Raw genomic sequence first — 12,601 nt, forward strand, 5'->3', positions numbered from 1 at the left:
ATCAACCGATTCAACTCGTAATACATGTTTTGACTCGTAAAATCGTACGATTTTACGAGTCAAAACGCGATTTTGACAACCTTGATCATGTGCATACTTCTTCCCACGTCTGTAATTTACATGATCATCTATGATTGCCTGAGAGTCACCATTATAGTCTCCAACTATAAATTGACTTGATCCAACTTCTTGTTATGATCCTCTGTCATTTCTTGAAGTTTCTCGTGTATAGGTTGCCTTTGTTCATCAACCTTCCGTCCATGCTCTAAAGCTTTAATTCGATTTTTCTTCACCATGTTTAATAGTATCAGCTTTCTTTTGGCCAGAAAAAGTTGACTCTGGGATCAATTGTTAAGAATTCTCTTAACAAAAGAAGTGTAATTTGAGAAGAAAGCAAGAAAAGAGGATAAGAGAAGAAGTAGAGAGAATTGCAGTGTAATGCAAAAACTGGGTTTTTTCATTGCTTGACTATCACCTTTATTTTCAATTGCTATATTTATACAATCTATTTCTAACTGCCTTTTCTTGTTCCTGTTTTAACATGTTTTTTTTTTAAAAAAAACTTTATCTTGGATAAAAATTATAAAAAATAGAAATTTAATCTTTCTAAAACATAATTTTTGAAAATATTAATTATTAAAACCAATTTAAAAATATTAACCGAAGTCAATTTCTTGACTTTTCAAAACTAACGAAGGCCAATAAAAGTGGACGAAGGGGGTAACAAAAATTCTAATAATTTTACCAATATGTTACACTTTTACAAACCAAATTATTTTATTTCAATAACAATTTAACTTAAGATATATATATATATATATATATATATATATATATATATCTTGTGTTGTTGTGTGTCCATTCATTTTTTTTATACAAGTTTTAATTTAATTTTCCTTATTTTTTTTTTGAATTTTTTTATTTTTTTTATTAATTTTTCTTTTCTTTTTTAATTTCATTCTTTTTTGTTTGATTTTATTTAAATTTTAAATTTAATCTTTAATCTTTTTATTTTTTTTTTATCACTATACTTATTGAATTTTGTTTTTAATTCACACATCATTTATATCATATTATTTTTATATTAAATTTAGTTTTCAACAAAAATTCTAATAATTTTACCAATATATTAGTCATCTATTTTTTTCCAATTGCTGAAAAAATATGTTCCACTTTTACAAACCAAATTATTTGTATTTCAATAACAATTTAACTTAAGATATGTGTGTGTGTGTGTCCATTCATTTTTTTATACAATTTAATCCTTATTTTTTTATTTTTTTTATTAATTTTTTTTCTTCATTCTATTTTTTGATCTTTATTTTTTTTATCAATTGAAATTTTTGTTTTTAATTCCACTCATCAACATTTTATATCATATTATTTTTATATTAAATTTAGTTTTCAACAAAATCCTAATAATTTTACCAATATATTAGTCATCTATTTTTTTTCCACTGAAAAAAATATGTTCCACTTTTTGAAACCAAAATTATTTTTATTTCAATAACAATTTAACTTGATATATATATATACAGCACACACATACCACACAATTTAATCTTTTTTTTTTTTTGAATTTTTTTATTTTTTATCAATTTTTCTTTTCTATTTCATTCTTTTTTTGTTTGATTTTATTTGATTTTTATTCTTTTTATTTTTGTTTTTATCATTTTACTGATTGATTATTTTTATATTAAATTTAGTTTTTATTCTTTTCATTGTCATTTTTTTTTTTTTTTGGAGGGTTTTTTTATTGTATTTTTTTAAATTTCATATCCTAGCATTTCAGACTCATGATTGGTGTCACAGATTTTTTAGGCTAGAATGAGTTGATTTTGGTCTTTTTTGAAGGTTCTCTCTTTTTTTTTTCCTTCAAAATTTGACTTTTTTTTTTTAAAAAAATTATCATTGAATATTTGATTTATTGAAAATTGATTTTCATATTTTTTTTTCCTTTCTACGTGGTTGGCGAGTTAACTCGGGTTGACATAAAATTTATTTTTTTTATTGCTTTTTTATTTTATTTTTTCCTGAATTTGCATTTGAATATTAGATTATTTTATAATTGAGTTTCGTGATTTTATTTCATTTATTTTTTATTAAGTTATCTCAATATCATGATCAAATTATGGATTTGATATATTAACTTGGATGGACTTGATTTTTTTTTTTCATTATCAAATTTTTTATTTATCATTATATATATTTTTTATTTATATTATTTAAATTAACAGAGTTAATTAAATCCTATCAAGTTAATTACCTCATTCTCAATTTTTTTTAGCCTTTTTTTAACACTTTCGCTTTGTTGTTGTTTTCTAATAAAAAAAAATTAAATCGACCCAGCATTGCTAAGGTTATATATATAATTTACAAACAAGATACAAAGAAAAGAAAAGATAGTAGCACATTTAACTGAAACGACGGCGTTTCCCTCTCGCATGCTCCTCTAGGTGTAGCGCAGCAGGGCAGACGAGCAGACAAAGCAAGCACAGAAAGAAACTGCGTAGCTTAGCTAAAAGAGAAAGAGGAAGCAGAGAGAGAGAGGAATGGTAGGGGCGGGGGCATTTTGGGGGACAAGAGTGATGGAGATAGTGAAGAAGCATGACTCTGGTGGTCTTGTTTGGAAACGAATTAAACTCACCACCACTCGTAAGGCCAACGCCAAGAAACGCCTCCTTAGGGTTTGGCAGGTCTTTCTTTTTCTCTCTCTAAGAAAAATCAAATCTCATGTTCACTCCTACGGTTTTGATATGTTCTTAGAGTTTTCAATTTTTGCTTCAATTTCCTAATTTTTATTTGTCATAAAACTCTCATTAACATAGATTATTTCACTGAATTTTAACCGAACCCAGGTAGGTAGATACTTAAAGTGACAAGTCTTGATTAATTGAATCTAATCACACTTAATACTCTTATTCATAGCTTCAGTAGAGTTAAAAATGCGTAAAAACCTCGACTCGCTCGTCGTCGTCGTCGTTGATCCCCAAATCTAACTTTTGGTTTTCCCCATTTCTGGTTATATGTTTTTTCTATATTTAATGGACATCGGCACGGAGAATGACTGCAAGGAATACCGTTTTGAGGTCCTTTTACTTGATTTATAGGATAGGATAGTTTTCCTTCATGTTTTTGGTGTAATGTAGCTAGTGCTTTTAGAGGCATTTCTAATGTTCAGAGGGATTTTGCGTGTTCTTTTATTTATTTTTATTTGGGATATTGTCTTTATTTTTATTTTTTTCATTTGAAGGATGACTTGTTCTCCACTTTAGCTTTGTGTGTTTGTGTCTTTCTATCCACGAATTCATGTTTTGTCAAATAAAAGTATTCAGTTATAAATTTTCTGTATTGTATGGAGACTGTTTCTTCTCCATGATTTACTGTAAAGTTCTTCCGAGTACTTTATTGCATGCCTTTTCTATCTACAAAGACCATGTTGAGCTTTCTTCTATCCTTTATACATTTTCCTATCAATTCTCTGCCAGAGCCTCGTGATGTAACTCATGAATTTAGTTTCTTCAGCCATGTCACTTAAATCAATAAAACAAATATATATATATATATATGTGTGTGTGTGTGTGTGTGGGGCTTCTGTATTCTTAAAACTGGCCGTGTTCATACAAATACTTGTTTTCTATTTTTTCTCAATTACACATCATTTCATCTGTGTTATTCTTACTTGAAGTTTGTTTTTCAAATTCAACATGCTGGTGCATTTATTTTGTTTGAGATGCTTTTGGATTAGTTTAGAGCGTAACATTAGCGCTTGCTTCCACAAATGACAGACATATTAACAAATGACAGAGACATATTTTTATGAGCACAGCTTGCTACTACTGTGCTCTTTCAAACTAAAATCTGAAGCATCGCATGCTTTTGTACTATTTCTTTCTTGTTTAATTTTTAATGAATGCCATTGAATCCTCTAAATCCTTTTGGTTAATATTCATATCTTATCTCTTGAATCATGCTTTTACACAGAATGAAGCTGTCCTGAAGGCATGTTCTCAATCGCAACCTTCCAAAATGTCTGCAGCTGGTACTTCTGGAGTTGACGAAAAAGAGGGCCTCAACACTGCAAGCTGACTTTGAAATGAGTGAGATAGAACATAAGATACTCTCAAGGCTGCTTGTGATTGCAAGTTTTTTTAATCATTTTTTGGTCCGTGCTATCTTGCTAGGTCTATTTATGCTTAGGTAATATTTTGTGTTCGTCCAATCACTTCCATGTAACAACTGAAATGGTTTCTTCACATTGTAAAGATTTTTCAACATAAAATGTGATTGCATCATTTACTGTTGACTCTTTGTATTTTCTATGCATGCTGATGGCATGTTTGATCCAGTGCATGCTATTTATTACATGTGGCTCCCTTGCTTTTAGATCGCTCCTCAATATTGTTTACCTTTTTAGCAAGAAGGTTGCTCAGGAGACCATGTAACTGTGTGAGTTTATATCGGACTTAAATGAGCTTGTCTTTTAGGTTCCTTGTTTAGGTGTTGATCTAGTAATGCAATATAGCACTGTGAATGTGAAAGGAGATTATTTTCAAGGATTTTTTGGGAGATTTGTGTTGGAAAATCAGAGTCTCGTATCTGCCAGTGGTGGACCATTTTATCATAGGAAACAGGAACTGGAGTTATCCACCTTTAAAAGAATCTGGGAACTGCTTTAGCCTTTAGAGGAGATCTAATTGCGGTTTCCTGATCCCTTCTTTTGGCATCATATTTTAATTGCTTTCCATACTGTACTTTCAGTGTGGTTGGTCCACGATCATTCAGTCTTCCTATGATGGTTCATGTTCCGTATCTGTTAGTCATTATGTGTTATAGAACCTTATTGTATACATCTAAGAATTTTGTGATGGCTTAACTCTAGGCATTTCCTGAGAGAGATAAGGGACGTACGGTGCTGCACTAGCCAGGTACGATGCCCTGCACTTTCTTTCAGGTGATTCTTTTTAACACCGCTCTTAGTTTGCTCTAGTTTTAACGAAGTTGTGAAAGCTGAAAGCTGCTTGGTGGCTATTGCTGTTGGTTATCTCTTAGGACCCTTCTTTGCCTGGCAAAAATATGTGCCATCTCTACCTCCCAGCCAATTTCGTGAATAATAGAGATCCAAAAACTGAGGACTATAATATCGTGAATCCCGTGTCTTTTGTACCACTGTCTGAATGTGGACGGATATTATTTTCAAGGCTTGGCATTGCAAATGTAGTAGTAAAACCAGATTGTCAAGATGATCTTAAAAAGGATTCGAGGTGATCCTTGTATGTCTAGGAAATGGAAACTTCAATTACCAGTTACCACTTATCCTGGAACACTAAGACTGCTTTATAGAGGGTGACATCATTTCATTTCTCAGATCCCTCGTGGTATCACGTACTTCGAGTATGGTTTCAGTGCTCTAGCAATACACCATGAATTAAGTACTTCTGGCCAGCTGGGTATGAAGCGTACCTGACATGTTGAGCAAGGTTTTTACTTTGAACTAGGTTTTATTTATTTATTAAAATGATTTTATTTTAATTTTTTTTAAATCATAGTTTATGATGACTTGTTGATTCATAGATTAACCCTCGACACGGCCTTGGGCCGTGTTGACCTTTGAGTTACATCTTATAACTAGGATATGAAGTGCACCAAGTTCTTTCATGTTATCTTTTCAAAGACCATTTCTTTTAGTTTGCTCTAGGGTTAATGAGATGGTGAAAATTGCTGGGTTGGTATTTCGTTTTAGGGCCGACAAGCATTCGTCCTCTCTTCCAGTTTTGTTTAGGTTCGATCAGGATTGGGATCCAAAAACTGCAAGCCAAAAATCTCTTCAATCGTTTTTATTCCTTTGTCCTCCTTTAACCCTAAAGGCCCCAGAGCAGGCTTGAGTGGGCTCGCATATTATTACTTCTGGAATAAGGTATTAATATTATCATCAACAAACGCACGTACTTTGTCTTCATATAAACCTACTATCATCCTGAAACTTACATTAAGATTTCTTTCTTTCTTTCTTTGAAAAAACAAATGCTAGGATCTCTTGGTATGATTGACTTTCACGGGGAAAAAAGGTACAAATGATTAGTGTTACGAATTGGTTGTAGCCTCCCTACACGACCAGGCCTACTTTATTGACAAAACATAGAGACATCAAAGTCAGCAATGTACATCTGCAAACCATTTTCACTTGCTCAGCCTCTGTTTCTTAGTAGGTGACGTGCAGAATGCTCATTGCTTTGATGAGTGAATGATTCTTAAACCTCTTCTACAAGCAACCTTGGTCGGTCGGCAATTTTCTTCCCCCGCCAACTCCCTCTCCACCACACGCGCACACAAAAAAACAAGCACCTCCTTTCCTTTTCCCCTTGCGGGCAAATTTAATTTTGGTTACAAGGATGGATATTCTTTGACAAATGCAAGACATTTTGTTGTTGTTGTTGTTGTTTTCAAATGAGATCTACTTTATCAAACTCTGTAGCATAACATCGCACACTTTTCAGCTGAACCCATAGTGATGTGATGAGGCCAAACTATTTAGTCTAAATGTAGGTAGTCTACATCTAAGGTGAAAATTACATGACTGGACAAGGAAAGATATTTGTCTCAATCAGTTCATCAATACAAAAATGTAAGACTTGCAACCCAAAATCTATTCGCTTGAATTCCCCTTGAGAAGAAAAGCTCTAAATTTGAAGAACTAATTGCCCAGTGATTGAGGCAAGGAGATATAGCGGGGTGTGTTTTGCTGACTCTTTGGTTTTGGGAAAGAATTGGGTAGATAAGTGTGATGCTGATGTCCTACATCCATAGGTTGTAGATCCTTTCCGACATTAATCTCTTACTTGATACTACAATTTATGACATTGATATGATATTTACTTGTACATCACTTCAATGAAGCTTCATGCATCACCGAAACAGCTGTCTTTAAGATAGTCAATCATCCATCAATACCGCATAAGATTAACAAGGTTAATCTCATTCCTCAGTAATATGCAAGGTTGATGCAAACTTTGCTTTGATAACTAGAGCTAAAGAGTTAATGTCTCGATGATAAGTGCTTAAGATTTAACATGTGTTTTACGAAGGTAACACGGCTACAAATTTTGAATTATCCAAAAATTTTATGGCTAGAGATGATTGGATTGTCACTAAACCTCAGTAGGATTATATTTGATCTTGTATTATGACTTGATTGAGTCCGCTGTTTCATGTATAATTAATTTAAGTTTTTAAATGATAAGCCTTAATTTCAATTAGAAAAATAAAACAATTGGGGCTGCCCCAATAGTTAATAAGACTGTTATAATTAATCACAAAAATATTGTTCAAAATCTTTTATTGCATTCCTGTGAATACATTACATGTGGTGACATGTGAAGTGTCTTTGACCCAACTTAGAGGGAGTCCCTACTTCCTACACTCCTACAAACAAAGTGATCCCTCTTTAAAGATCACACGCCTGTTATAATCTAATCAAAGTTGTGGCATCATATCTAACCAATTGATCCAGAACCTCTACCCTCTAGTATCCCTTTTTTTTTTTCCCTCTTACCATAAAGTGTGAGAAATATATATTTTATATGTGCATAACCTAATGTGGAGAGGTATTGTATTCTAGAATATGGAATTGGAAATGGTAAAATAATCACAAATGTCTCTCTTCTTTTGGCTTTCACTGGGTGACACAAGGAATCTTGTTCACATCACCCCATGAGAGGTTGCGTCGTCCAAGGCTGGAAGTATTTAGTAAAGAAAACTTGTGCCTTGTTCCCTTTCCCAACACAACAAACACCACTCTTTATGAGAGGGAGAACAACATATTGATTTGAATGTAGTTACTATTCAAAAGCGTGAAATAATGAGAGAATCTCTTCGTTAATTTAAATCTTTGGCCTGGTAATTCAAAACATTGTAAGTGAACACAAAAGTCATGAGAACACCATTAAGAGAATCATATTTTAGGAGGGAGCTATGTCACTCTCTTTTTGCAATACGCACGAGAATCGAGCCCCATGGGTAGATATGCCCTTTCTTCCCCATAAATCTTTTGGCATCGATGGTTCTATGTGCTTGTCCACAAGGGATCGACTTTTCTAACGAAGTTATTATTTAGATGGCGTAGAACCTTTCTTTTTACTTTGGATTCCTCTCTTCTATGCCTACTTTGCATCATTCTTCTCAGAAAATGGTTCACCTTTTGATAGTAAATTGCTTAAATTTGACACCCTTTTCAGAGCTTTATTGACAGATATGATAATGATAAATAGTCCTGCATCGTTACAACTATTCCATCTCAATCATCAATGTGATATTAAATTTCATCTACTGCATGCACAGTTACAGAGAAGAAAGAACACCACAAGCAATTTCATGAATTAGATAGACAGGCCTGAATATATGTAAAGTCCATGGACAAATTGAATGCCTTTTCTTTTCATTTTTAGTCATTGTGATCACTGTTGCACGTACAATATCTGATTCATCTGATACAGAGTTTCCTTCGGAGGAAATTTCAAGTCCTCTTCCTCTTACAAGTATAAGAAAACAGGCTAATGAAGGAACTGATTTCTTCCTGATCAAACTCATTAGAAGACACCTCGGTGACTCCACTTGAACATTGTGAAGGAGCACCAGCTTCATCAGAGCTTTGTTCCTTCATAAAATCCATGAAACTAGGACTAATAATCTCGACATTTCGCCTCTTGTTAATGTTTGAAGGGTTGGAAATCATGACCACATGGTTTTTAGGTTTCCTCTTCCTGTGAAATATACTGTTAGCAACCCAATCTCCCACTTTCATCTGCACATGAGATTATCATAAACAAAATCCATTAATTGCATAGAAAAAACAATGTTGCGACTGCGTGCCATATGCACGCAGTATCACTGGAACTGCTTCATATTTTTACCTGGGTGGTTTTGGGGTCTGTTGGCAAGCCTACAAGGCAATATTCATGCATCACCCATTGAGTTCTAGTCTTGCTAGAATGATTTCTTTCTCTGAAAACCAGCGTTTTCCTTATTCCAACTGCTTGGTTGCTACCAGAAGCTACAATTTGCTTGCCTTTCCCAACGGGTTTCCAGTAACCAGAAGGTATAGAACCAGCGGATCTCTTGCATTTTGCTCCAAAGTCATTCAACTTCTTTTGGCTAAAGAAGTACCTCTTTTCCTTCAAATTACCTAGAACCAGAACAGATTATGAGGCTTAAACCATCTCAGGATCTCTCAAACATCGTCAAAACTCAAAGGGCTTTCTTTTATGAGCTTAAATAGAGCATGAATCTAAAGTCTTCAAGAATCTTGAAAGCAGGATCATATAGTCCAACTTAGTTAAGAAAATCCAGTTCTCTCAAAACAAAACTAATAGAAGACTTGTAAGCACTAAATAATACCCCGACTTACAAGTTCAAGAGAATGGGTTTTTGACTAACCTGGCAAGCTCCAAGGATCAGTTTGGAATACATCAAACTCAGGAATGACAGCAGCTGGCAATGGAAGACCAAGGACCTTTCGCTTCAGGTAATGAACAACAAGCTCTTCATCCGTTGGATGAAACCTATATCCAATAGGCAATCTGAGCCCTCCATTCTCAACAAAGTTTGGCCCTTCCATTTCCTATCTCAATCTCTCTCACACGCTCTCCAAATCAAGTTCCCTAACCAAGTTGAGCCAAGACTTGGATGATCATTCACTCAACAAGGTTAAAGCTAACTTGTTGTAATATACTAAATCATGCAAACAAGAGCTGGAGGGGGGGAGAGAGGGAGAGAAAACCAAGATGAAAGAAAGGGCAAAGAAGACTTGTAGTGGCCTTGGTTTGTCTTTGTAGGCTAGGGCAAGGAGAGACAAAGGTCATTTATTTATATAAATGGGTTATGTGGAGGTGATCAAGGAAAGAAAATTCCTTAGTTGTTTCCAATTCCCAATCTAACTAGCTAATTACGTTACTGGAACCTCCATCCTTGACTTGAGAAAAACACCCTCGCTTTATTTTGACGTGTCATCTCTCTCACAACTCGCAAACAAGCGTACGTGTACAAGAAAGAGAAGGACATGGAGAAAACCCCAAAAGGGCAATGGCCAACAAACACAACAGTGCTTTCGGTCAAGAAGCACACGCTCGTATACTGTGCTTGAGACCCACGTTTGGCACGTTTAGAAGAGCTGGCCTGCACAAGACGAGGAGATCCAAGAGATTAAAACACTAACCTCATGTTACCGTCTTAATTAATGAAGACACTTGCAATCAAACGCATAGATCACTAAAAAACAAATATTCTAGTGGACACGATACGGACGTACGTGGTTCAACATCAACTACTTTGTTCTGTTTTTTTCCCCTTGGTAAACCCACGACCCGACCCAAAATCCCTAGGCTCGCCTCTGGTCGTCGGACTGCAGCTATTAAATCAGACCAAACAAAAAGGAGATAGGGCACAGTTCATGATATGAAGGTATGCTATTACTAATACCCAATAACAAACACGCCGTCCCTTTTATTTGATTTGATTATTATTTTATTTTATTTTTGGTTAAAGGCCCTCCTTGTACGATAGAACTTGGATTTTATTAATTGATAACGCATGGTACTTTTAATCTGATTTATGAGTTAAACAAAGATGAACAATGAGAATTTTAAAAATATATACGATTAGAAATTATTAATTTGAGTTTTATAAATTTTAAAATTATTAAAAATTTATATAATTATTAATTTAGGATCCGTGAAATTAATTAAGTACGCAAGTTAACTTAGATATTTATATTAATTAAAAAAAAAACAATGAAAATTTATAATACATGAATAACGGAGATTAATAGAAACTTATTGAAAACTATAAATATGTATACTGAATGGCAATTTCTAAATATATATTACTGCAAGAAAATTTGTTTCTACCAAACCTATTTTTGAGGTAATTATTTTTGGGTCTGGAGTGAAACAAGTTTTTTTTAGGGATAATTATTTTTGGATTTTCTTTTTTGGAATGAAAGGATTATTATTTTACAAAAAAAAAAAAAAACTCATCTACCTTCTATACTTTCTTAATAACCTCCGAAAACCAAAATATAATCTCAATTCATAAGTTTAACCAAAAAATATTATGAATCAGAGTAATTCTAAATATTAAGAAAAAAAATTAAAAAACACATGTGAGCTATTAGATTAGCAAGACTTATATTTGAATCTCACTTTAAAATTATATGGTTTAATGAGTATTTTTAAAACCTTTTCTTAGCGTATGTGTGTGTGTATTTCTTAATGATGCATTACCCTGAAAATTAGTTAACCTTCCCCGCTGCCTCTCCATGTGACCAAGTAACCTAAGAGCGCAGGCAAGATCAAGAAATTCAAAATCAAATTAAAGGAAGAGTCCAACAATTTTTCAAGTGGGTCCTTCAAAGATCCAGGCTTTCTCTTCAAGTTAAATCAATTTGAAGTTTTGAACTTGTGTGCAGACGGGATTTTAGCTGGTTTTTTTTTTTTCTTTTAATATTGAAGATCAAAGGCCGTATACGTACTGACATCAAGTTTCCTCCCAAAAGACTTAAATTTATTGGTTTGCTTTCGCTATTTTTCTGAGTCTAAGACCCATGCCGTTTCCTATGGGTTATATCTGCCTACGTGATCATTTGAGTGTTTGAAGGGTTTGCTCGTGATGTTTAGTTGAAGAAAGAAATATTTATTTGGGAGATCCATGACTAGACTTTTGGTTCAGGAAGGTTTTGTTTCTTTAATTAGGGCCCAAAGAGGCGTATGGTGTTTTAAAATTATCACCAAAACACGAGCTATTTGCATTTGATTTAGACCAAAGTTTTGATTTGATTTTTTAAAACCGACTTTGCAAAAGACTGATTAATCACTCAAATGAAATCAAAGTTTAGCCCTTCTAAAGTTTGACATTAAAAAAAAATGTTAATTTAGTGCGTGATTTTGGCTGGAGATTTCTTGGGCAGAACCCAAATTAGCACATTGTTTATATATCTGCTTTTATCTCTCTCACACTTGCACCCTCTCTCATTGGCTCAAATTCAGAAGCAAATTTCATCGCAAAACGACCGGCTAAAAGCCAAGAAAGCGGCCATCATTCATGCATGGAGTCATGCACACCCACAGCCATCATGATTTCTTAATCAAGGCACAAGTCGTGATTGTAAAATGGTATCCATGATGATGAATAACCATCATCAAGAAAAGGAAAAAAAAAACAAAGCTTTGATTTTTTTTTATTATTATTAATTCATTTTGAAGAACACAACACCTTTAGAATCGTGTTTGAACAAATCGAGTGTTCATTAATTTCTCTAGGAAAAACACGCCTTTCAAACGAAGGCATTCACAGGATAGGCCAAGGTCGTGGGTGGTTCTTGTCCTTGAAGTTGACATTGCATAGTGAGATTCGATATAATGGAAGGCCATGATCTACCTATCTCTTTAATCTACATTATCTTCATCTTATCGTTGTGTCATGAAAACATGTAATTTGTTCTTCCATCGATACTCTAGCTAGCTAGCTACCCGTCTCAATGCATGCATTAATATTAATTAGATATTTTGCCAAGCAGAATGTGTATAATCCAAAGTGTGGATTGATTCAC

General features: G+C 33.7%; 2 protein-coding genes across 3 annotated transcripts; one reads left to right on the forward strand and one right to left on the reverse strand.

The window, feature by feature from the left end:
- Positions 1–2,464: 2,464 nt before the first annotated feature.
- Positions 2,465–5,241, forward strand: LOC118055302 (uncharacterized). Of its 2 annotated transcripts, XM_073406444.1 has the most exons (3): positions 2,465–2,696; positions 3,985–4,100; positions 4,883–5,241. In XM_073406444.1, exons 1-2 carry the CDS (start codon positions 2,553–2,555, stop codon positions 4,087–4,089), a joined length of 249 nt encoding a protein of 82 aa, XP_073262545.1. In that variant the 5' UTR covers positions 2,465–2,552; the 3' UTR covers positions 4,090–4,100; positions 4,883–5,241. The 2 variants fall into 2 exon arrangements, with proteins under 2 accessions (XP_073262545.1, XP_034923053.1); XM_035067162.2 differs by lacking the exon at positions 4,883–5,241 and having other exon boundaries at positions 2,467–2,696; positions 3,985–4,304.
- A 3,155-nt stretch (positions 5,242–8,396) lies between these two features.
- Positions 8,397–9,980, reverse strand: LOC118055301 (NAC domain-containing protein 83). The gene is made up of 3 exons (XM_035067160.2): positions 9,433–9,980; positions 8,910–9,181; positions 8,397–8,800 (listed from the first exon to the last, which is right to left on the reverse strand). Exons 1-3 carry the CDS (start codon positions 9,611–9,613, stop codon positions 8,513–8,515), a joined length of 741 nt encoding a protein of 246 aa, XP_034923051.1. The 5' UTR covers positions 9,614–9,980; the 3' UTR covers positions 8,397–8,512.
- Positions 9,981–12,601: the final 2,621 nt, after the last annotated feature.

The sequence above is a fragment of the Populus alba genome, chromosome 1, assembly GCF_005239225.2.
Source record: "Populus alba chromosome 1, ASM523922v2, whole genome shotgun sequence".
In the NCBI taxonomy this organism is placed as follows: domain Eukaryota; kingdom Viridiplantae; phylum Streptophyta; class Magnoliopsida; order Malpighiales; family Salicaceae; genus Populus; species Populus alba.